The sequence below is a fragment of the Athene cunicularia genome (assembly GCF_003259725.1).
Source record: "Athene cunicularia isolate RWA chromosome 7 unlocalized genomic scaffold, athCun1 chr7_part1, whole genome shotgun sequence".
Taxonomy (NCBI): Eukaryota; Metazoa; Chordata; class Aves; order Strigiformes; family Strigidae; genus Athene; species Athene cunicularia.
Genome location: NW_020799107.1, coordinates 13,186,160 through 13,209,171, shown reverse-complemented (window position 1 = coordinate 13,209,171; position 23,012 = coordinate 13,186,160). Strand labels below are relative to the sequence as shown.

The window sequence follows — 23,012 nt, the reverse complement described above, 5'->3', positions numbered from 1 at the left end:
ATTCTCAAGGTGGTTCAATCCAAAATGAGATTATCTGTTTGAGGAGTTATTCCATGAGAGCTGTTCTCACTGGTCATATCTGTAGATGAAATTAATGTGTCTTGTCTAACAGTGAGTTGGTGACAGCAAGACTGAAACCAGTTTGCAGACCACAGATCAGTTAATACTGATGGAGTGAGGCTACCACTTCATCTTTTCACAGATCTTGTCAAGGTGTGATCTATCCTGTTATTACAGTGGAATAGAATTTTGGGAGAACCTCAAGATATTTGTCTTGAATTGCCCATATAGATAGACTTTTTTGTCTTTCTAGAATTCATCTCAATATCCTTTTTAATCCAGAATTATCTGGTGCTAAAATGATTTCACCTAGACTTTTGTATTAAATAATTTGTCTTGTTACTGAATTTTTCCTCCAAATTAGCTAACTAGAGAGTTCCTGCAAGTATGGGTATTCAAATGTAGAAAATTGTTTTATCCTGGATTTAGATAACTTAGATAGGAGGTAAACATTCCATTCTGATCTGATAATATTGAGGTTTTTCAAGGAGTGGGCTTATTTGAGAGATAGTGGCTAGTGTTGGTTCTGCTGTTTTTTCTTGTGCTACTGAAATGGACGATGCCGTGTGTCTTAAGACTTCTTTTGCTAGGGGATACCTATTAGGCTTGGAGAACCAAAATTTTACCTTCCCTCCCTGATCTGCTGTAGTGCAGGAATATCTAAAATAGTAACTGTTTTAGCAACAAGTTTGCTGTCAGTTTGGGGCAATCCTGGTTGGCATTATACTGTTTCTGTAGTCAGCAACAAGCATCACTACTTCTTGGGATGTTGTATGGCAATTCCAGTTCTTCCAACTCTGTAGGAGAAAAAGAACATGGAAGAAATGGCAAATGCTATGTAATACTCATGCAGAGATTCCAGGTTGGTGACCAATCTGCAGTTCTTACGTCAGGGCTTAGTCCCCTGGTGTGTATGAGCAACTTCTACTTCAGAGAAACTCCCAGCTGGGACGGGAAGTAGGAGTATAGAAAGGAGCAAATTTAATGACCCTGAAACTGATATTGCAGGTGTTACTGGGACCAAGATACTCAAATCCATCTTGTATTTACTTCCATCTGTGAATTTTAACATCCCCATGTTAACAAAGTAAACATCAGAATACAGAACACATAAGACTAACCTTTCAGTGAATGAAGTAGTCATTCGGGGCAAAGTAGATTGGGACAAAGTCTTTCTTGTTTACTCCATGTAGTTTGGGACTGTTTACTGACAGATGAGTCCTCTAGGTGGTGTTTGTCTAATAATTCACACTATCTAGTTCCTCCAGTGCCTCTTAGAGAACTGTGAGGTTACCTGAGCATTACAGCCAAAAGATGGCAGAATAGATGAAAGGATTCATACTAGATCAAATACAAGTGGTTTTAGAACAAGAAGGGACTGTAAATAGCATCTTAATAGACCTTTATTTGTGTCCTTGGAGTTTATCACTGTAATAACAATATTTCTTTGTTAGCTATGCTGATTTTGTAGCACTAATGGATAAGACAGATCCTTTGCCTGGGGAGGTATATTCTATTTCAGTGTTTTTCATGATGATGTTTTGTTGGGGTGGTAGGGTGGAATATCCTTTTCAGGAATAATAACTTGGATGTCTCTGGCTGGGGTCCACCATACAGATTTGAGCTCATTGGCTGGAGGACTGAGCCACCCCAAGATACTTTGCCTCATTGCTAGTTTTTATGGACCCTCCTGGTACCTTCAGTTAAGTTCTAGTACAGTTAATCTATTCAGTTAAGGGAATAATAAAAGGAATAGCAACTAACTGGGATTTTTCTCAGCATAGTTGTTGCACATAAAGGATGAATTTAAATCTCTTGACTATTCATGTAACTTCATATAACCTTGCTTGGTGCTTAAGTAACAAGTGACCACAAGCAGAGTGGAGACTGGATGAGATGAATGCCACTGGCAAGGGAAAGGCTTTAAAAAAATTGTTGGTCAATATACATATGATTTAGAACAACATATTCTTAATAAATTTTACCCTTTTTGACTGTGGAAAATTATTAGACTTTATTGCAACTCTATATTAATATCCATTCTGTCTGAAACCTTCTTAGTAGTGGTAGTTCACTGGAACTAATTAATAATAAGGTATGTAGAAAATAAGTAAGGGTCTTTTTTGGACCAGTTGCACAGATATGACTTTTCACTATTACTCCTGAAACAAAGCCATACAGACAGCCTCACTGCATTACTATTAAACCCTTAATAGTGTTCTCCCCATTTCCACTGGGATATGTTCCCTGCTACAAGTTGAGAAGTTATTTTCCTTCTGTAGTGCTTTTCCCAGCATAGAGATTTTCTGTGGCACACTGCTGATGGAACAATTTTGAGAACAGTGACATTTACGGTCATCATAGTCATCTTCCTGCTTTAATACAGGAATAGTTGACAGAATATAAATGTCTCCCTATTGCTCAAAGGATTTTAAGGCCTGCTCTTTTTTCAGCATAGGTAGACAACTGTTACGTCTATCCTGCTTTTTAATAACAGGAGAAAAAAGGTGGCAGATAATCTCTGTTTCAGTGGGCTTGTGAATGTTTGTCAAGGAAAATCTTGATTGTTTTGGGAGTAAAATTTTGAAAGATGTTTTTTCCTAACCTTTCCTCTTGCAACAATTTACTAACCAGAGCCCATGCTATGTATTTGAAAAGTAAAAACTTGTTGCTTGTATTCTGCCACATAGGCGTTGACATGATACTAGGTTTTCTCTCTTTGCAGTTTAAAGGATTTGATCCCAACATACTGTGTGTTGCTACCTTGCTCTTTGAGGGTGACAGAGAGAAGGTTCTTCAGCATGAAAAGCAAGTCTATGATATTGCCACCAAGTTTGGGTATGCTTTTCAAATAACTTTTTCTTATAAAGATAGGATTAACTGTCCAGGAGAAAATAGGATTACCATATTTTTATAGTGATTACTGTATGAATATGTTCTCAGTTTACTTGTTTGAAGTGGCAATAATCATTTAGCTACTGAGTGTTCCCTTTGATAAATATGGCTTGCGCTCTTAATAGATACCTTTACTGAAAAACTTCAGCTGTCTGTGTATCACAGAAAACTATTTCACTAAATATAGAATTGATGTTATTAAAATGGAGACTAGCCCTTGTAATTGCTTATAGACATGGAAGCTGATTGTTTTGCAATGCTAGACTGTATTTTAACTACAGAACTGGAACACAGAATCATAAGGGTAGTATTAAATCTTTACCGAATTGATGTGAGCATATGAATACAAGAAGCTTGTTTAAAAGAAGAATTTGTGTTCAGTTAAAGGAGTGCAGTGAACTTATGTCCTGCAGACTGTTTTCTATCCTTACAAAGGAACAGAAGCCATCAGTAGGAGTGGCAGGTTGGGTAATCATCACATAGTTTGTCCTGGTTTGATTAAGCGTGGTTTGATGAAAACCATCATTAAAAGTGTGATTTGTCAAGAATATACTTTTAAAAGTTATTGCTAGTGTTAGTCTCAACTGTTCAAAAGTATGTAAGTATTGTTTTAGCCATTTTAAGGCTATCCTCTTCTGAAATTTGGGGTTTCCTTGTGCTTTTGTTCTACCACTTAAAACAGCTTAAAATTCGGCTTTCATGTGAGCAGCTTGCTAACATTCAGTGATAAGAATAACACTGCTCTTTAGTCTTAAAGAGCATTTCGGTTTAATGTTTTATGCAAGAAAAGGCTTCAACTGTGAATTGTTTTATATATTGGTATTTTGAGATGGTGTATCGATAATGGGGGAACTTTTCTATGTTAGGTCTGTTAGAAGATAGTGCTGTCTGTTCTGCTTGGTTAAGACTATTAGATGTTTACTATAAATGTTTAGTCGTTTAACCTGGTCTAAAGTGCTAAACCATTTCATGGTCTAAAATGTTTTAATGTTTTAATTCTGTCCTTTAGGATGTCTGATTCCCACCCTCCCTGGATTTACAGGAGCTTCTAGGAAGGCTGATTACCATTACATAGCATTTTCTTGTTCTCAGAAACCAATAGTTAAAAACAAAGACTTTCATAATGCTCCTAACTTGATTGACTGGTGAAAGCAAGGCTTCATTTTTCTTTGGTGCTATGTCTTTTATCCATTCACATCACTTACACTTTTGGGATCTTTAAGGCAGTAGTCTTGCTCTCCATGACCTATGAGCATACAAGTGCACAACAACTTCAACATGCTTAGAAATGTAGATACACATATTCCTGTGAATGAACATCAAGGATATACTGTGTCTAGATCTGTTTCCCCTGCTCTTTTGAGATGTTTGAAGACTATTTAAAGATCACATCAGATGTTTTGTTATTGTTCATCTCTTCAGATTATGGGATGAAAAGAGAAATGCAAAGAGTTAAAGGTCTGATCTGAAGTAATTTCTCATTTCTAATGGAAAAGAGACCCTACTATTTACAACTATTGTAACACAGCTTGGAGACAGCTAAACTTGCACATGTTTGATAATCAAAGTATTATTTTTATAATTCTTTTTGGAAACCAGTGACTACTTTGCTGGAAAGTTAATTAAATTCTTATTAATTGCAGTGGCTTGGCAGCAGGAGAAGATAATGGACAGAGAGGGTATATGCTGACATTCGTCATTGCTTACCTTCGGGTAGGTTCACCTTTTGTCTGCCTGCTGAAACTTTTGTTAATTAATAAAACAAAGATGTCTATTTTGAAGATGCTTTCTCTGAAGTCTCAATGCATGTTGCCTTGGATGGTACATTAACCTTCTCTGAGAGGTTGTACCTCTTCCATTTCTGGTTAGTGTTTACTCGTGGAACTTCATCTGCAAAACACCATAAAGTCATTAATTTATGTGTTTGCTAAGAAAATAGTTTCTGATACAGGTTAGGAAAAATTAGATTGAAGAACCCACTAGCAGTTTCTAAATAAACCAGATCAGTCTTATAAATCCACAGGTTGAATGTAATTGGAGGATGGGAGAGTACTTGAAATGTGCTCACTCAGCTTTTACTCTTCTTTGGACATCTGTTTATGGCTGTAGTTCAAATCAGAATTCAAGGACAAATGGACCTTTAGTCTGAACTGCTGCAGCTGTTCTTAGGAACTTTAGTCTGTTTAAGAGATTTTTTGGGGTTTTTTGTTGGGTTTTTTTTTTTACATCCTTTTATGCACATCCTGAGTGCTAGATTTTATTTGGCTTTTAGTCAGGGACAAATCACTAATTTTTCCCTTTATTTCAGCAGGCTATATGTAAAGTGGACAAAATATTTGTCTTTATTCTACCTAGATAGATATTGCACTCCAAATAAATATTTCTACTAGGTATTATATTGGTTAGCACAGTGGAGCTCTTGGCTTGATACTATAGTAGTACAATATATGATTAGTTTAGGCATACTGACAGTCTAACAAGTTGTCTCACTATAGCCACGACATCAAAATGTTTGTCATCTGTGTCTTTGATGACACCTATTTCCATAATTATAAATGGACAGATGGGTGTTTCTGCTAAATAGACTTTCTGTTTTTCCTCTTACAAACTAAAATTGCTCAACTGTTAGCTGTGTAGCATAGACCGGAATTCCAGATGTTGATGCTGAACGTTGCTGATAATTTCCGTTTTCTATTTATTAGGACCTGGGCCTGGATTACTATGTAATAGGAGAATCATTTGAGACATCTGTTCCTTGGGATAGGTAAACTGCGATTATTCTTTAGTATTACTTAAAACTTGTATTTGAATTCATTCAAATTATTTCTAACTCATGCTTGCTCATGGGGAAACTTAATTTAGGCCTTATGTGTACTGGAGGTTCCCTGATGTGCCTCAAGTCTTGCACCTGTGTGTTCTTGCTAAAGTTCCTAGTAAATTACATATCAGGATTTTATAAATGCAATGTATGCAAGCAGTCAGTAATATTTCTACTTAGATTAGCTTACTGTAACAAATTCAGGACTGGAAATTGCACCAGCTTAGGAGGTGGACAGTGGTGACAATAACTGTATTGTGTGGTGAGCGGTCACACATGTGGGATCAGCAGTGTATTTCAAACAGAAAAGTTTGTGGTGAAGATCTAAAAAAAAATATATATTTAAGGTCTTTTCTTTCCTCAGTAATGCAGGGAAATGAAAACTGAAAAGATAAATTTTGCTCAAGGTTAAGATCATTTTGCTCAAGATACAGATCTTTTTCCTAAGCTTATTTTACATTAGCTATGGTTGATAAACACTTGATCACAATGGTTTAATATATGAAATCACTTTGGATACTTCTGCCCATTTGGTAAGCCAGAAACCTCTTAAGCAGGATCTAAGGTTATTTGAATTAAAGCTTTACAGTGGAAATTGTGCAAAGTGTGGTGATTTACACTGGCAAGGCTGTATCCTTACTATTGAAATTAGTGGCAGTGGTAAGTTCTAGCCTCTGGTTTGAAAACTGGCATAGTACCTTAAATGGCTACCAGAAATTTGAGGACAATTTAAATTGTAATTGTAATAATAAAGTATTTAAGAGAATATTTTCAAATGTCCTCATGAAAGCAAATGTTTTCAGAAACGATTTTCTGCTCTAACTCACAAGAACCATGTCATTTTTCATAAATCAGTTAACCTCCTTATTCCTGACAGGTTGAAAATACTTTAAAATATTTACTTGCTTATTCACTGAATGGATAAATTTCTCTTGGGCATTACTTCTATCCGTCTGCAAAGTATTTTTAAATCTCTGTAAAATATCTTAATCTGAATTGTACAGTATAGCACTGCAGACCTTTGTGGGAGAACATGTAACTGAAGAAATGGTCATTGGAAAAAAAGTGATTTACTTCAATTGTTCAGCACTTTGGATGCACCTGGGTCTGCCCTAGAAGAAAGAAATAATAAAAGCAAAACAAGTATGGCTTATGACAAGGTTTAATAGCTGTTTGCCATATTAGAACTATAACATTTCAAGTTGGCAAGGTAGTGCACAGCTGGAGTATCTCCAGTTTTGGCCTTGCAACATAACAAAGTATGTTACTAGCAGAGTATACAAGGCCTTAGAGTTCTCACGCTTTCTATTGTGAGCTGTATTTGTTGACCACTTTGCCAAAAGTCTGGGGTGGTTTTACTGAGAAAGTAAGTAAAGACATACAGAAGTAGGTAACCTCCATTTTCTATTGAACACTTTTGAATCCTATTCCATATGAAAAAGAGCTTTCATTATGTACTCTGCTTCAGAGTAAACTTTCTATACAGAAAAAGCAGTACAAGTGAAGTCTTGATGAGTACTATTCTTAGAACAAAATCAAGTTCTAGAAGGCAATCTTCTGCTTTATTAGGTTATACTTTTTGAAGTTGTGTTTTTAGGAAGTTGTATAAAATCATATACTAAGATTTTATATTTAGCGTGTTTTCTGTTACAGGGTTTTGGATCTTTGTAGGAATGTGAAGGAAAGGATAGTAAGAGAATGCAAAGAAAAGGGTGTTCAGTTTGCTCCTCTTTCCACCTGCAGGTAAGCCATGTAACAACCATAAATAATCATTTTTCTTGAATTTCTGATTAAGAGAACTAAGGAAGAGGTCATTATACATAGTAGCTAGTAGGTAAAGTGCATCTTAATGATATTGCAAACACTAGTAATCTTGACCTTCCTCTTTAATATGCAAATGGATTGCATGTAAGAATGGGTAATTCAAGGGATTAGTAGCACTTGATTAGTCTTGACCCTAACTCTTATGCACGAGTCAAGTGTAACGATTTAAGAGCTTCAGCTCTGTCAGCATTGCATCACTCATGAAGTATGAGTAAAAAGGATACAAAACTCCTTAAAAAAAAAAAAGCTACCCTTTTGAATAAGTGGAGTAACCTAATGAATTGTGTAATGACACATAGTGGCTGGCTTAATACCATAAAGCTTTGTTTGTAATGCAGTTCTCTTCAACAGGGTGACACAGACTTATGATGCAGGTGCATGTGTCTACTTCTACTTTGCTTTTAACTACAGAGGAATTAGTGATCCTATTCATGTCTATGAACAAATTGAGGTAATGTATGTAAGAACAATAGTTAAGGGGGAGGGGGTAAAGCCAATGTCCCATAATATGTACTGAACCCATTGACTAAGATAACTGAATTTCAGGAAAGATCTCAAAAGTCTGTTTGTAAGGCTTTTATTAACAGCTAGGGAAAGAGGTGCATACTAATAGTGTATCAAGTAGAGCAAAGACTGCCAGGTGACTATTTTAGGCATCAGTAAATGAATACTTATGTAGAATGGCTAAAGTATAGGAAAGCTTGAACTGGAGTCTGGTTTTGGATGGCAGAAATTATCAACCATAAAACCCAAATCTCTGGAAGACAAGACTTCCTGGTTCCATTGTTTACAAAGCTTCTTTCACTTGATTAGTCTTTAAAATACATGGTAAACTTGTCAAGATCATCCTTTATTAATAGTGCTGCATGTAGAGAATAATGAATGTGAGAGTGTCTTGTGCTATTTCAGAGAATGGACTGCTGTGGTTATTTCTACTTAGCAGACTTAGACTGGCACTTATCTATGTCTGTGTTAGACCAATTGTAAGCTGCTTTGACATTTACCACAAAGCTATGGAATAACTCTGTTTTAACACTTCGGCTGGTGAAACACTATGTTCACCTAGTTAGGGGAAACCAATATCCTTGTTACCTTGAAGGTGTAATGCTTAGATGTAGAAGGACTATGGCCAAACTGCTTTTCATCCTACCTTTTGGTTCATATGCTCAAACTTCAGCACCAGAAAACTGCTAATAGGACTGTGGAGAAACAGGCTATGTTTGTAACTATGATATTGTTTTTCCCATGCTTATTCTCTAGAAATTTCTCTTGAACGTGGCAAGCAGATGCAAAGCTTTATTTACAATTTGAGACTTCCATGCTATTGACTCTAGGGCATTGGAAAGCATCATACTTGAGTGCTTATTTAATGAAACTTTATTAATACTTAGATTCTACTGTTTATTGGAATCAGGTAGTAGTGTGATCACCTAGATGCATGCCTTCCATTGTAGGTGACTAAATTTAACCTAACAAAGTGAGTTTGCCAACCAAGTATATGCACTCTGTGGCAGACTGAAAAATATCTCTAACTGCATTGGTATGGTTATATATGTTATTCTTAGAAAAAGTATGATTCTATGAAAAAAGATTTTAGTGCTTGTGCTTAGGAAACCTTGCTTTGTTATACCTTCTAAGCTGCCTAAGTATTCATAATCAGAGCTGGATGGGAAGAAAGATTATAGAGCTTGAAAGTGTTCATATATTTCTTAACATAAAAATCTAAATTTTGTTTTCTGTCACAAAATTCACCCATGCAAGGGTTGTCAGTTGTAAAATACCTAATTTCCTTAACCACTGTCTTGGAGATCTGGGTCCAAACTCCGGTCTGAATAAGAATCTTGAATTACTCTGGGAAGCCTGTTTTCAGACTTCTTTATTGTGGTTTCCTTTTCAGTACGCACTTAACCATCTTCCAGATGAGCATCCCAGTCATTAGACTATTTTAGTTTTGGCAAGGGGGAATATTCCATTCTGGAATAATAGATTTGTTGTAGCAGATGGCATTTAAAAATGTCTTGACTTTGATAATGCTTATATGGAAAATCCTCACTTACTTTTATCTTCAGACTTGAACTAAAATATTTTTCTGTATTGTGTACCCTAGTTATTTCTGAAACTTTTCATACAGCTGTGCAAATGCATGTGATAGCAAGCATTTCACTAAAAATAAAAATCTTGTGCATTTGTTGATGAATAAACACCTTATCTTTCCAATTTAGAGGGCTGCTAGAGAAGAAATACTTGCCAATGGAGGAAGTCTGTCACATCACCATGGAGGTAATGTTCTCAGTCTAGTCTCTTTGATACTGCTAAATATTCATGAATACATAAAATAGTTTGTAATAGAACTTTGAAAAATATTTAACAGGCATTAACTGAAATTACTGGGGGAGGGGATCTCCTGGCTTTCTTTCTAGAAACTTCTCACTCATTTGTCAGACTTTCAGGGAGAAGTGTCCCTGGACCTGGTTGGCTTGATGTTAGGTCACACAATGTATATTTATGAGCACCAGCTTCAGGCCTTTGATAGGAAGTCTATAGGCTGTCTGAGAACCTGAAAATGTATTTGGTTTATCCTTAGCAACTTCTACTGAACCTTATGCAGAGGTATATTCAGTTAAAGACCTCAAATGGGAGTTTCTCAGTTTTAAGACAGTTTAGTGTCCCTTGGGACCATGTGAATAATATTAGCCATAATTCCAGAGCACTTAGTGAAAGTATCTGAATTAAAAAGCTGTTGACTTTAAACTGGGCTGTGTTGCATATTTGATGTTATTGTAAGTATTGTATTACTGTCTTGCTGTCTGCTAACTTCTGATTATTCAATTTCTTTTCTTGGAGTTAGGAATTACTTGTCCTGAGGTTTTTTGCAAGCTATTTTGTGCTTTTGTATTATGTTTAAGAACTAATATCATGTATAAGTGAAACTTCTTATATCTGATGCCTTACATATGCTTTTCCCACATACTCAGCCTAATTTGATTGCATGTGTCCTATATAATGCTGTGAACTTGGACGACAGGAGGACTTGTGAAGTCAGTTTGATTTGTGCAGCTAGCTGCTTGAAACTGGTTAACTTAATGCATTATTTCTCTCTACTGTCTTGGGGCACTGTTTGGCCACAGAAATAAGAGCAAAGAGGAAATCTCATGGTTTAAAACGAGATAAAAATTTTGTAATTCTAAGAAAGCTCTGTGTAGGGGAAAACTGAAGGGCAGAAGCTGGTGAGTTCCTGGACTTGAAACTTTTAGCTAGGGCTGTTTTCAGGCCTATAGGTTTGATAGAAACTGAACTGGACTCTGCTTTAGCAATATCAGGACATTGAAAGATGTGTAGGTGATAACATGAGTGAAAACAGTTTCAGAATTTTTTGGTTAATATGCTTATTGTCCTCTGATTAAATCTCTAATGTGGTGGTATAGGAGACTGGTCAAATTTTGCATGTGGAATGTGGAATTACCCCCTTGATCTACTATTGTGCTCTCCCCTGCTGTGGCAGCTGTATTTTACTGTGACTAGCATTTCATCCATTAACTTGCATGCAGCTGGAGCTTGTCACATGTTTGGATGTATTTGCCTTCACCATATGAAACCTTGTGTACAGCATATGTTGAACAAGAAAAAAAAGCTTTTTCAAATCCTTGCACACTTGAACTTTCTGACCACAGATATGGGAAACTTGGTTCTGTTAGACTTGTTATGCTTCTGGTGTATGCATGGCTGCCTTTTATACTGTTAAATATTTTCTGCTTTGTTTTTGTCTGGCAGTTCATTGTGTACTATATTCAAGATTTGTTTTTTCCAGTGCTTAAGTGGATGTGCTGTTGAGAATTAGCCTAATAGTATTAGTTTTATTTACTGACCTTCAGACCTTGTCACTCTTAGCACTGCTAAGACCGTTCTTTTGTGTGTGGTAAAATACTGGTGCAGTTTCTTTTAGTATTTGTCTTGTAATTGTGATTAATAACAGTTGTTTTCACTATCTGGAAACAGACAGGCTGGTTTGTCTGCCTACAATCACACTATGATAAATGGAGCTATTCTAACTCTGGTTTTGTGTATCAAAGAAAACAGATGTAGTCTGGGACTTGAGGCTATAGGAAATACAAAGCCTGCTTAAGTCAATCTTCATACAGTCCTTGGGTGAAGAAGTGGTCATATATGACAGTTTGAGATATGTAAAGCTCTAAATTACTTCACATCTGGGGAAGTACTAACTGCAGGTAGACACATAGCTAAAATCTACAGTGAGAACTGAAACCATGATACTTTTAATTTTATAAAGAGTAACTTCAGAAAGACCTTACTTTGGATTCTGTTTTAATCTCAATGTCTCGTCTCTGCTCCCCTCCCTCCAGGCTAATGGGAAATACTGTAACTTTGAGGCAAGGCTCACTAAAGATAGCAATACTGTGAGAAGATCCCCCTCTATTAGTTTTCATAAGTACTTTTATTTAATGAATTGCATTAAAGATCACACCTTGCAATATGTAATAACAACATTCCAGCAAAGAAATTGCAGAAGTTTATCAATACCAGCCTTGTACAGCAAGCATCTCATGGTGACAAGAAGCTGTAGCTGGCCAGACATATATATCTCTGTAATAAATTTATCCTTTCAATGTAACAGTTACTTGTATTTTGGGGTAGAATATCTGGATTTTTTTGTTTTTATAAATCTGAACATAATTTCTGTGATACTGCATCTTAAATTATTTTGTCCTTTTAATCAAATTGTCTTTTTGAAGTCTTTCTTGCTCTTCACTCAAATATTTAAATCTGGTTGGTGTCAGGAATGGTTTTCTTAATGTCAGTATTTAACACTATATGTTTCTGGGTTACATACTGAACAGAGTTTACGTTTAGAAAGAATCTGAGGCATGTGTTGCTATATAAATACACCTAAAATACATAGCTGATCAGATAGGCACTTAAGCACAAGGAAGTCAGCTATTCTCCAGTGCATTAGAAATTGACCCTTACAGAAGATGTTATCAGGTTTTTTTCTTTATGATCCTGATAGTCTTGTCTAAATGTGGTAGGTCTTGCTAAATTTGTTGTGAACAAACTGCTGAAAAGCTTCTTGGTGGTTTTAGACTAGCTAGTGACAAGTGGTTTCTTGTGCCTTTTTGTTTTTAACATAGCGTTTTAACTAATGTTATGACATAACCTGTGATTTTAATAAAAGTTTTTGAAAGGTATTCAGGAATTAGGTATTCTAATTGTAGCATTCCTCATCTTCATTTCCTACATGAGATTTTACAGTCTTGATTATAGTTTTCGCCTTGCCTTGACTACATCCTACACTTTAAAAAGGGATAGTGCACATTTCTGAACACAGCTTTGATCCTTCTGCTTTTCTGGCTGCTGAGTACCTTTAGATTTAAGAGTCATGCCGGTAAGGGTTGCTAGAGCCACAGTTAGCTTCTAGAAACAGCGTTAAAGCTGCATTAGGAATGACAATTTCTTGTAGATAAAAGTTTAAATTTAGATAAATGGTTCTTCTGATTGTTTAGGGCAAGCCCTAAAACCACCCATATGATGTCACACCTTGCATTCTTGAATTTCCTTTTCATAAAATACATGCCTTTTTTTGTATACATAACATATGCTGAGGAAGCATCAGTAGGTATGACTGGTGTATAAATGCAACTGTAACAACCCTTTTGAGGTACAGCATTAGAAGAAAGCTGGCTGGATTTGAGCCCAATTCCTTCTGTATTACCAGGCTAAGCACCCATGTAAAATTAAGGAACAGTGTAAAAATTAGTGATAGATTGTTTCCCTTGTAGGGAATGTTCTAGCTAAAACTGGTTATTTCAGGAAACAATTATTAGCTTGTGGATTTGAGGAAAATACCCACATTTACCCATCTAACAGAACTAACTTTCTTCTACTTTCTAGACAAATTGATTAGAATAAAGGTTAAGCAAGTAGCTCAGGCTCCATGGATTTAGGTATAGTATCAATTTCCTGGCAGTTTATGTAGGAAAACTTTAAAATCCAAAACACAACAAAAACCCAAACCAACACCTCCCCACCACCCCCCAAAAACCCCATAACCAAAAACCCCCCACACCTTACTTGCATTCAGTTACATGTTTGACATGGCAATTCATTATAATTGCTTGGCATCATTAAGAGGCTGTGGTTTAAGCTATACACTGTAGTAGTTAACCTGCATAAACTACGAAATCTGGAATTATAAAACTCCCTTATGGGTGGAAACACCATCTTTTCTCCTCTACACAGGAAGAGTATCTTATTAGCTTTAAGTTAAGCACTGGAGACTGATCGTATTTTCATCTTGCAACTAGAGCTTGCTCTAGTGATTAAAATGGGTTTAAGATGTGATGTTTGTCATACAGAGTAAACTTATGTGAAATAAAATGACACCATTATATTTTCCTCCTTGGTCTGAAAGTCTTAATAGTCATCTTCAGTGCCTTTTCCACCAAATAAATGGAAAGGACTTTCTGATCCATCAGCATAGAACTTGAAAGTACTTAAATTGTTTAGATATTAACTGAAAATGTGCATTATGTTATGGTGATAGTGTTAGTTATGTGATAGACTTCAGGTACCCCACTGGTCCAATATACTTCAGCACTGACCTTTCTCAGTATTGCAGAGCTCTTTCTGGAAGGGTAATAACCCATTAAGCAATTTCTAAGAGTAGAGAGATGCTTTACATAGAGATAACCAGCTTCAGGAAGAGCATGAAACAGCTATAAGAGTCCCATCCTTCTTATGACCTGTTACTGCTTCTCCTTTTGCAAAGCTATTGTTCTGAAATAACTAAAAGTTGAAAGGACTGGAGTAGGGGAAGTCTAGGGCTATGCTCAGTGCCACTAGAGCCTATTTCTGCCATGACCACGTAGTGCTATAAATCTGTTCTGCATGGGTGTAGAGTTATTCCTGGGTTCCATCAGCTACATTAAAACTTTCCTTACAAGACCATGCACGTGTGCCCGAGTATTTCATATTCCAACAGTAAGAAAACCAATTGCTGCCTGCTGCTTGCTAGCTCCATCCTTAGTCAGACTTTTTTGTGGCTATCCAGGTGCATTTTTAAAGATGTAGCCTATATGAGCCAGGAGAACTGTACTCCCATTTTATCTTCTTTGTGGCCAGCAGGTATGTGCTACCTATTTAATGCACTTCTCTTTGAAAAACTATGCACTTGGGAAACTATAGTAATTTTTGGCAGAGAATGTCATGATGGTGCATGTTTGCTTGTTTTTTCCAAGGGGTGGGCTCTATGGGAGCAGCGTAGAGTATGATTGAACTTCACCAAAGTGTATTTTATATCGTAACAGATTAAAACAGCTAAGGGTTAGACCAGCATGTATCAGAACTGGGAAAAAGTTACTCAGCTCACTTTTTTTTTTTCATATATGGACTATAATAATAAAACTTGAGAATACTGCAAAAATTGGTGTTGGACTGTGGTGGAGAGTTGCTACTGAACAAACTTCTTGGCTTTATCGTCTGAAGTATTTTGTGGTAGACTCTGTCATGCTAGGGTGTCTGTGCTCTATGTAATAGGCTGGGCTTCAGATTGAAGACTTCTGGCTTCCTAGCAGTGAATGTTTTAAGGCGTTAGACTGCTCAGCATACCTCAGGAACAGGGCACTTGCCACTTGAAACACTTGAAAACTAATTCTGTCACATGTCATCTTGGATAATTAAGATGCAAGATTAGGTGTCTTCAGAGGAAGAAGATGCAAGAAGAAAAGACTGTACTTTCCAGTTAGGGAAACAAGGATTGTGTGTGTAATGGTGTGTATAGCTGGGTTGACAAGTAGTGACTTGTTAAGCTACTACAAATTGATTGTACAATGTTATGCTCATTTGAGAACCTTATTATTAATGTTATGAAGTAGCATATAGGATTAGGTCAATTTGATTGCTTTTTTCTTAAATGAGCAAAGTATACCACATTGAGAGCCTGTAAGTGGTAGATGCTTGGATAAAATCTGGTTGTGTGCACTGTCTCATGTCAGTTCTAGATAAATGGCATCATGTAGGCCTAAAACTTAAAAAGTTTATTTTTTCTAGGCTAGAAATGAAAAGGTGTTCTTCTCTAGTCATGGTAAAATCAGGTTTAATTGAGACCTCTTACTGTTAGGGAAGTCAAGGTTTCCTTGAGCCCAAAGCTGTTCTTTGGCTAGGCTTAGAGTGGAGTTAAGCAGCTTTGCCGTAATAATAAAAGATGTCACCATGAATGTAAAAATAATTCCAAGTGGCAATTTCTTCCTCCTTTTCCCTTCTCATCCTAGAAGCTAATTGGATTGTCCTATGGAGGAGGAACAGAATACTTTAGAGGGCAGCACTGACTTAAAGTGAAACAAATAGAAACTTCGCTTTTCTAAGTGGTGCTCTCATCTGCACAGAGCCTTTCCTTCACTTGGTTTATTTTCCATTTAATCAGATGAACTGGCTTAGAATTCTAAGAGTGCAATTGCTTCAATGATGTTTATCTCTAATATGAAAACCTGAGTAACTGAAAAATCCATGTATATCTTATTGACATGACCAGTAGGAGCAGGGGCTCAACTTAATGTTATCAAGGGGTTAAAATCTTTTCATTGAACATGTTTATGAAGGACTGCTGGTAACTGTAGTACAGCTTTTTCTTTCCAGTTCACTAATCAAATGTATGTTAGATTTATTATTGCAAAAGTATAAACCATAGAAAATTTGACAAGATAGATGTGTAAATTATCACTTTGACAGAACTAATGATGCACTCCAAGCACCTTCTGTTTTCCAGCACTTGGTGAGCGACTTCATTAAATATGCAACGACTGTTTGGTGCTGCTCAGACAGTAGTTCAGTTCCTTGTGGAATTGCATTATTACTGGAGGTGTAAAAGAGGCAGGCATGCTAGCTGTTGGGCATCCTGCTGTGATTCTAATGTGCTCCATCTTGTTGAAGCAGTTGTTTGCAGTCTTTTCAGGACAATTACATCCATAACCACAGGACACATTCACTGAAACTATATTACAGATAACAGTTGAGAATGGTAATGACTGTTCTTCAGCTGCTTGTGTAAGAGCCAGTGTGAGTGACTTGAGGTGATGGTCAAGCAAGATCCATGATTCTTCTTTTTGTAGCAGTAGTATTAAAGTTTCCCCAGATAAAATTTAACTACATCAACTTGCTCACAGGCAAATTGCAGTGATGGTATATTTATAGATGGGGATTTTTTTCTTGAGCTGGACTGTAAAATACAACCACAGTTCCTACCACATGACAAATCCTTTTGTCCTTCAGTCATGATCTTTGCTCTTGACACACGTGCTGTTAATAGTTGTTTTCTAGCAAACTGCAAATTTCATTCTTTCTCACATTATTTGGTTTTTCACTTGGCATTTTGACTAGCTCATACTCCTTAAGGTATAAACAAATATATTCTGTTCTCCAGAGGTGTCCCTGTAATTTATTATTCTGATGACAGTTTGATGGTTACCCTGAGAACAGGGCACAAAAGATGGCTTGAATTTAGCTTCAGATACTCTTAAAGCATCTGTCTCTCAAACCTTTACTATATCGCATCATACTGACAAATGGATTGTGTTTCAGGATGACAAGTTAAATGCTATACTGTGTTTAATGAAAAAAATGTCCTTTATTTTTGAAGATCTGTTAAATCAGAGTTGATGACTTGGTTAATTATTATGTGAACACTCGGCCATTTAACAGGAGTATTGTGAGACTTTGAAATGAGTTCTTAAATGGCTGGTGTTTCAGTTTTGCTTTGTATTTAGTATATGTTGTGAATATCCATTTTTACATGGACAACTAAGCTTTTGTGTAATGGTATGAGCAATTGCCAGCCTGTCTAAAAGTATGAAATAAGATATTTTGTTGAGCTAAAACCAGGCTGTAAGCCTTCTAGAAAACAATTTTTGTTATTTAAACCAATACTCTTTTAAGTTTATTACTGAGTTATGTTTTTACTTTAAAAAGAGGTGTGGGGTTCTGCTTTTTAGTAATCTCTAGAGTTTCCTACTTAAAATTAGTTTGCTGTTTTTTTAAAACTTATTACCGATTTCCCTATTTTAATAGAACGTGATTTCAGCCTAAGCTTCATCTAAATTTCATAGTTTCTAAAGAAAGTAGACAGTGTGGAACACAGTCTTCCTCTGGGAGTATGCTGAGCTTAATGAGCTTGATAGTCTGGTGGGCTCAATAAATCAAATAAAGCAAAACATTTCTCATTTTTGAATAAAAGCATTTATCACACAGTGTTTATTCATTCATGGTCACAAGATTGATTTGGCTCCTAGAATCCTGCCATATATTGAAACACTTTGTTTTTGTTTTTCCAGTAGGCAAATTGCGGAAGCGCTGGATGAAGGAGAGCATCTCTGATGTTGGCCTGGGAATGCTGAGATCTGTTAAAGAATATGTGGACCCCAATAACATCTTTGGAAACAAAAATCTTTTATAAAGCCCTGTGCAACATGATGTACTAAAACTTCAAAATTACTGTTGAAATTCCTCCACTTTCATTGTATTGATATCCCAGTAATCAAATATAACATAGACTAAACTTTAAAAACTAGTAACTTACACATTGATTTTTGCCACTCCCTTCCCCCCTCCCCCCAATAAAGTGTAAACATCACTGTTAATGTTTATGGATTTTTACTTACAATGCTCCTAAACTCTTAAACAACCCACTGGGCATAAAGTGTATTACCAGCCAGGAAATGCAAATTTGGTTTTCCAAGTTTGGTTAGGCAACACAGCTGACAGTATTTTTCAATGCTGGATACTGCCAGATGTTTCTTACTAAAGCATCCCCTGCGAGGAGAACAAAGACTGACAACAGTTTTCTACAGAAGCAGCTGCTCGACCCAGCCTCTTGCTAATGGAAAGCTGCTATGAGACAGATGAGAGAACACCAAGAACACCATTAAGTATGTAACAGACTTGTAACCAGCAAATACTTGAAGTATAAATGTAGGCTTTGATCAAAAGAGAATGTAAGTCAAACTACTAAAAACTCTCTAGTATCCCACTGTAGTACTATTAGAAGATCTTATGTAATTGAGCTGTTCCAAGTTGTATTTGCATTGCTGGGATAATCTTAAATTAATTGTAGGTCAGTCACTATAAGTTTTGTACAATGGACATTTCTCACTGTATGTTGAAAACAGGTTTGTAACAAAACTTTGCGTTTATCTGTACTTCAGTCCTAGTGTGTATGGTTTTTGCTCCTGTTTTCTTTGTTTTGCAGAGATGCAAAACATCTTTTTCAGTAAAAAAAAAAATGTTTTGGCTATTCAAATGAAACTGCCCAGCACTGTCTTTTGAAACAGTCTCAACAGTTTAATAAAGTGTTTAAATGGACAACATAACTGTCATCCTGAAAGCGAGATTTCCCATTTTAGTTTTGTACAGTTTCCTATGGCCTCTGTGAATCATTTATTGACTTCACTAGTAGCCACAATTTTAATTGTCCCTTGAACTTTAAGAAAATGAAATATTTTCTTGATCGGTATCATATGAGTAAGAGTTTTTACATTGAAACTTGAATCTTAATCAGTAAAACAAAGTATTTGTCAATATTCATGATCCATTTTTAAGGTGGGTTCTTTTCTTAAAGCAAGTTATCCAACTTTTTGATAGTTAATGTGTATGATTGCATAGGATAGAAAAAAAAAAAAGACTATCCTTTGAGGACACTGTCTCTAGCCAACTGCTTCACAGCTCTAGTATCAGTTTGGACACCTTTTGTATTGGTAGTTCCCTTACTGAGGAGAAAAAGATAAAATTGCTTTTTTGTTTTTAAACTTTTAGAATACAGTCTAATGAGCTCTGTTTTGGTAATATACCAAAAGTACCAAATGCTTGGAGAAATACTGCATATCAGACAACTTAATCTTGAAACAAGTTCAGATTTCAACTCTAAAATGGTCAAAAAAACATGGACACTCAAAGCATCACTTTAAAATGCATGCTGTCAAAGTAGTCAAGGAAAACTTTCTATCATCTTCAGGTTATAAAACAGAATGTTAATGTGATACTTACAATGCAGCTATATTTACTTTGGTTGTTGTTTCACATAAAATTTCAACTAATTGACTAATTTCATCTAATTAGTCAATTTCAACTAATCTACTATTTTGGGTTTTGGCCCCCAGAGTTCATATTTTAGCAGCAACCAAAACAATAGGTATAGTGTGTCTTTGCACTGTGGTTAAGTGTTCCTTAAGTACACAATGGTGTCTCGGCAAAGTGAATGTGTACGTGTTTATGCAAGGGACTTCCTCATCTCACGTGCTGCATGATGGTGACTACATGGCTACAGGTGGCATCTTGCTGATGACTTGTATAGAGACCTTTCTAGGAGCTGGTAATTATTCAGGGTTCAATAAAAGTATATGTCTAACTATATGAAGAATCTATTTTGAAGAAAAGTACATGAAGTTGTTTGCAGAATGACAGCACAAACAGAACTAAAACAAGTAGTCATAGTCAGTAATACCTGTCTCAAGATTTTGACTTACAGCACAGCTCTATGACATCCTTCTCGATTCATAATTTTCTGATTATAGTTTCCTCATGCCTTTTTTGTACTGAAATTACAGAGGCAAAAACTCCTTATGCTCTATTTCTAACCTTTAAATAGCTACTGGCTTCTGAAGTGATTTAAAATGCAGTAAAGATTTTTACTGCATGTCCATTGTCCTATGGGAAGGTGAAATAACAGGCTATAAGGGTCCCAAAGCAATGTCACTGGATAGCTCTGAGGAAAAGATTAACTACAAATGTAATGGATATTTTTTCTAATGGCCACCCTATTGCTGTCTTCCTAAATACTTTTCTGTCTTAGAAACTGCAGTTGAAAAGCATGTATTACTGTCTTTAATTTCGCATTTAACTTTCTAATGAAAATAAAGCATAATGCAAGTTCAGACCTAGATACATACAGATCGTTATCTATTCAAAAGAAATCTTCCCTTCTCTGATACTAAAGTCTTCCACCACTCTTCCTTCTGTATTATTCCTTTCTAAAGACCTCACTTCCCATAGCTGCAGCCTGTTCAGAATGGAGTTTGGTCCATGCACATCAGAAGCGTATCTTGGCATAACACATTACTTTTTGATTTGCGTGACTGTTTTGGCCATATGTAAGTTACAAGCAGTTTTAATTAAGTTTGTCATGACTTCCAATTACACAGCTTCCGCTCTCTTTGAAGGAAGAAAGGTGCAGACTGAGTATGGCTTGACTGCAAAATGTATTTACATTAGAGAGACTGCTATAAAAGTTTTGAGGGGAAGGAAGAAAATCTGTTAGAAATTGATCCAGGGTTTAAATCGTACAGTCAGAGAAAACGTGTCTCTTCTTGACATGGCTTAGAGTATATTGGTTGAGTTAGAGACATCTCTTTTGCCTTACAGCTGTGAGTAGAGGCCAGGCCAAATAGTTCTTCCACAGCAATGTTAATTAATTGAAACCAATTTGAAAGGCAGGGATACATTAGCACTGAAATCCAGAAAACATAAATTGCTTCTCAGTCTTGGAAATGTATGTTTATCGAGGTTGTAATTTAACTTTCTGCAAATAAAGCCAAACAGTGTTTGTCATTTTAGTGTGAGATTAACTGTAAACTTCAGTTGTAATGTTAAGAGATTATAGAACCTTATATTATTAATAAAAAGAAAATGGGCCTAAACAATGATGTGGTTTTGTGCTGAAACTAAACAAATATATTCTACTACCTTGTCATCTTTGGTTCATTTTAATTTGGTGGTGAGCTTTTACCCAAGGAAAACTATTAGGAAGGCTTTGGCACTTACAGAGAGAAATGAAATGGAACTTGTAAATGAATGCTAACAGAGGCTCAGCTTTTGTGTGCCCTGTAAAGCCAAATAGGAGAATGAGAGCAGTGCAGTAGGGGAATGGCAAAACAACAGCTGAACATCAGTCTGCTCAGTTCAGAAGTTTCACCTCCTCAGTATTCCCTGTTTGGGCAGCAAGGGGACCATGTTCAACTGCTCTTAGAAAGTTCTGTCAATGTAATACAGGAGCATACCTTGTCTTACTTAGCTTCACCGGATTTCAAAGACCTGTTGTATTAAGCTATTGCAACAGGTATAGAGCTTCCTGATCTTGTGTACATGTCTCATTTAAAACCTCCTTGTAAGAGGTTGTGGAATCAGACTGAAAGTTCTGCATGCACAAATGCACCACGTGTGAGCAGAAGAGGTATTTGTTATCTGCATCACTGCTATAAAGCTTATGCTCTTTAAGCTAAAATAGCTGAAATCACATGTTGCTTGAAAGAGATGTTGAATTGTCTTAATGCAGTTACTTCAGCTCGTATTATTCAAAAACTGCAAAAGTCACAGCAGGGGACAGGAGAACTAATGACGTAGTTCAATCTGTAGAACTATAACAATTTCTCAATATGATCCAAACTTTTTTGTGTGCTTGTTCACAGTAAGGAGAAAACTGACAGTCGAGCATTTTATTTGTGTTTCCCTTCTATTAACAGCATAAAAATGCAGTATTTTTACATAGATCTAGATAGTCTCAGTTTGAAGGAGATCTTAGAGGGTGATATACTTGTCTCAGGATGACAGCCAGATCCCATCAGTGTTCCCTTTGTTGAAAATAAGTGAGTTTTATAAAAAGTTGGACCTGAACTTGCAGCTGTGTAAATACTATAGGTTCACTGTTTATGGCTTTGTAGTCCCAACACTGACTCTGAATTCCACATCACCTTTAACATAAATCGATGTCTTTCCCTAGGCTTTTTATGGAGACCAGAATTGGCAGGCGATTGCTTTGTTCGTGTTCAGCTTTGAGGTCTGCTGTGTGCTCAAGAGCAGAGGTGGTCAAAGGTATTTTTAAAAAATGTTCACCATACTGTCTTTGAAAAATACTAGTGCTGTCAGTTTGAAATTCAAGATTCAGTTTCAAAAACGTGGATTATAATATTTTAAATCATATGGTTACTTGCAATTTTTACCGATATAAGTTGCAATAATATGTGCCTCTACTGAAATGCTGTGAAATGTTTCATTTATGAATTTGTTTTTGCATTTTGGAAAAACAACGAATTGAATTTTTTATGGGAAACTTTATGAATGTTTCAATTTGTTTCAGAATAAAGCTGAATTTGTTTTGATTGACTGTTCAGAAATTCCAGTATAACATTCGTATTTGAGTAGCATTCAATGTATTTTTCTACCTTCACACTAGTATGTAGTAGTTGTCGTGTCCCCCTCCACACGTATGGGGACATAACAGCTTTTAAATTGATGTATTTTTTTGTAGTGCTGTAAAGTATCATAGCAGCCTTCTAAAGGATAAAACAGAAGTGTTGATCACAGCAAAGAAATTGTGTGTATGCAAAAGGATACAGGACAAAACCGGATTATGACTGTA

General features: G+C 36.1%; 1 protein-coding gene across 1 annotated transcript in view; it reads left to right on the top strand.

Annotated features, from left to right (window-relative positions):
- AGPS (alkylglycerone phosphate synthase) overlaps nucleotides 1–21,294 on the top strand; it is a 54,349-nt gene extending 33,055 nt beyond the window's left edge. Inside the window, exons 14-20 of the mRNA XM_026852433.1 lie at nucleotides 2,786–2,898; nucleotides 4,599–4,668; nucleotides 5,658–5,719; nucleotides 7,427–7,516; nucleotides 7,949–8,048; nucleotides 9,820–9,877; nucleotides 17,938–21,294. Coding sequence (XP_026708234.1) covers nucleotides 2,786–2,898; nucleotides 4,599–4,668; nucleotides 5,658–5,719; nucleotides 7,427–7,516; nucleotides 7,949–8,048; nucleotides 9,820–9,877; nucleotides 17,938–18,059 — 615 coding nt within the window. The 3' untranslated portion in view covers nucleotides 18,060–21,294. The remainder of the gene's footprint in view (nucleotides 1–2,785; nucleotides 2,899–4,598; nucleotides 4,669–5,657; nucleotides 5,720–7,426; nucleotides 7,517–7,948; nucleotides 8,049–9,819; nucleotides 9,878–17,937) is intronic.
- The last annotated feature ends 1,718 nt before the right edge of the window (nucleotides 21,295–23,012 follow it).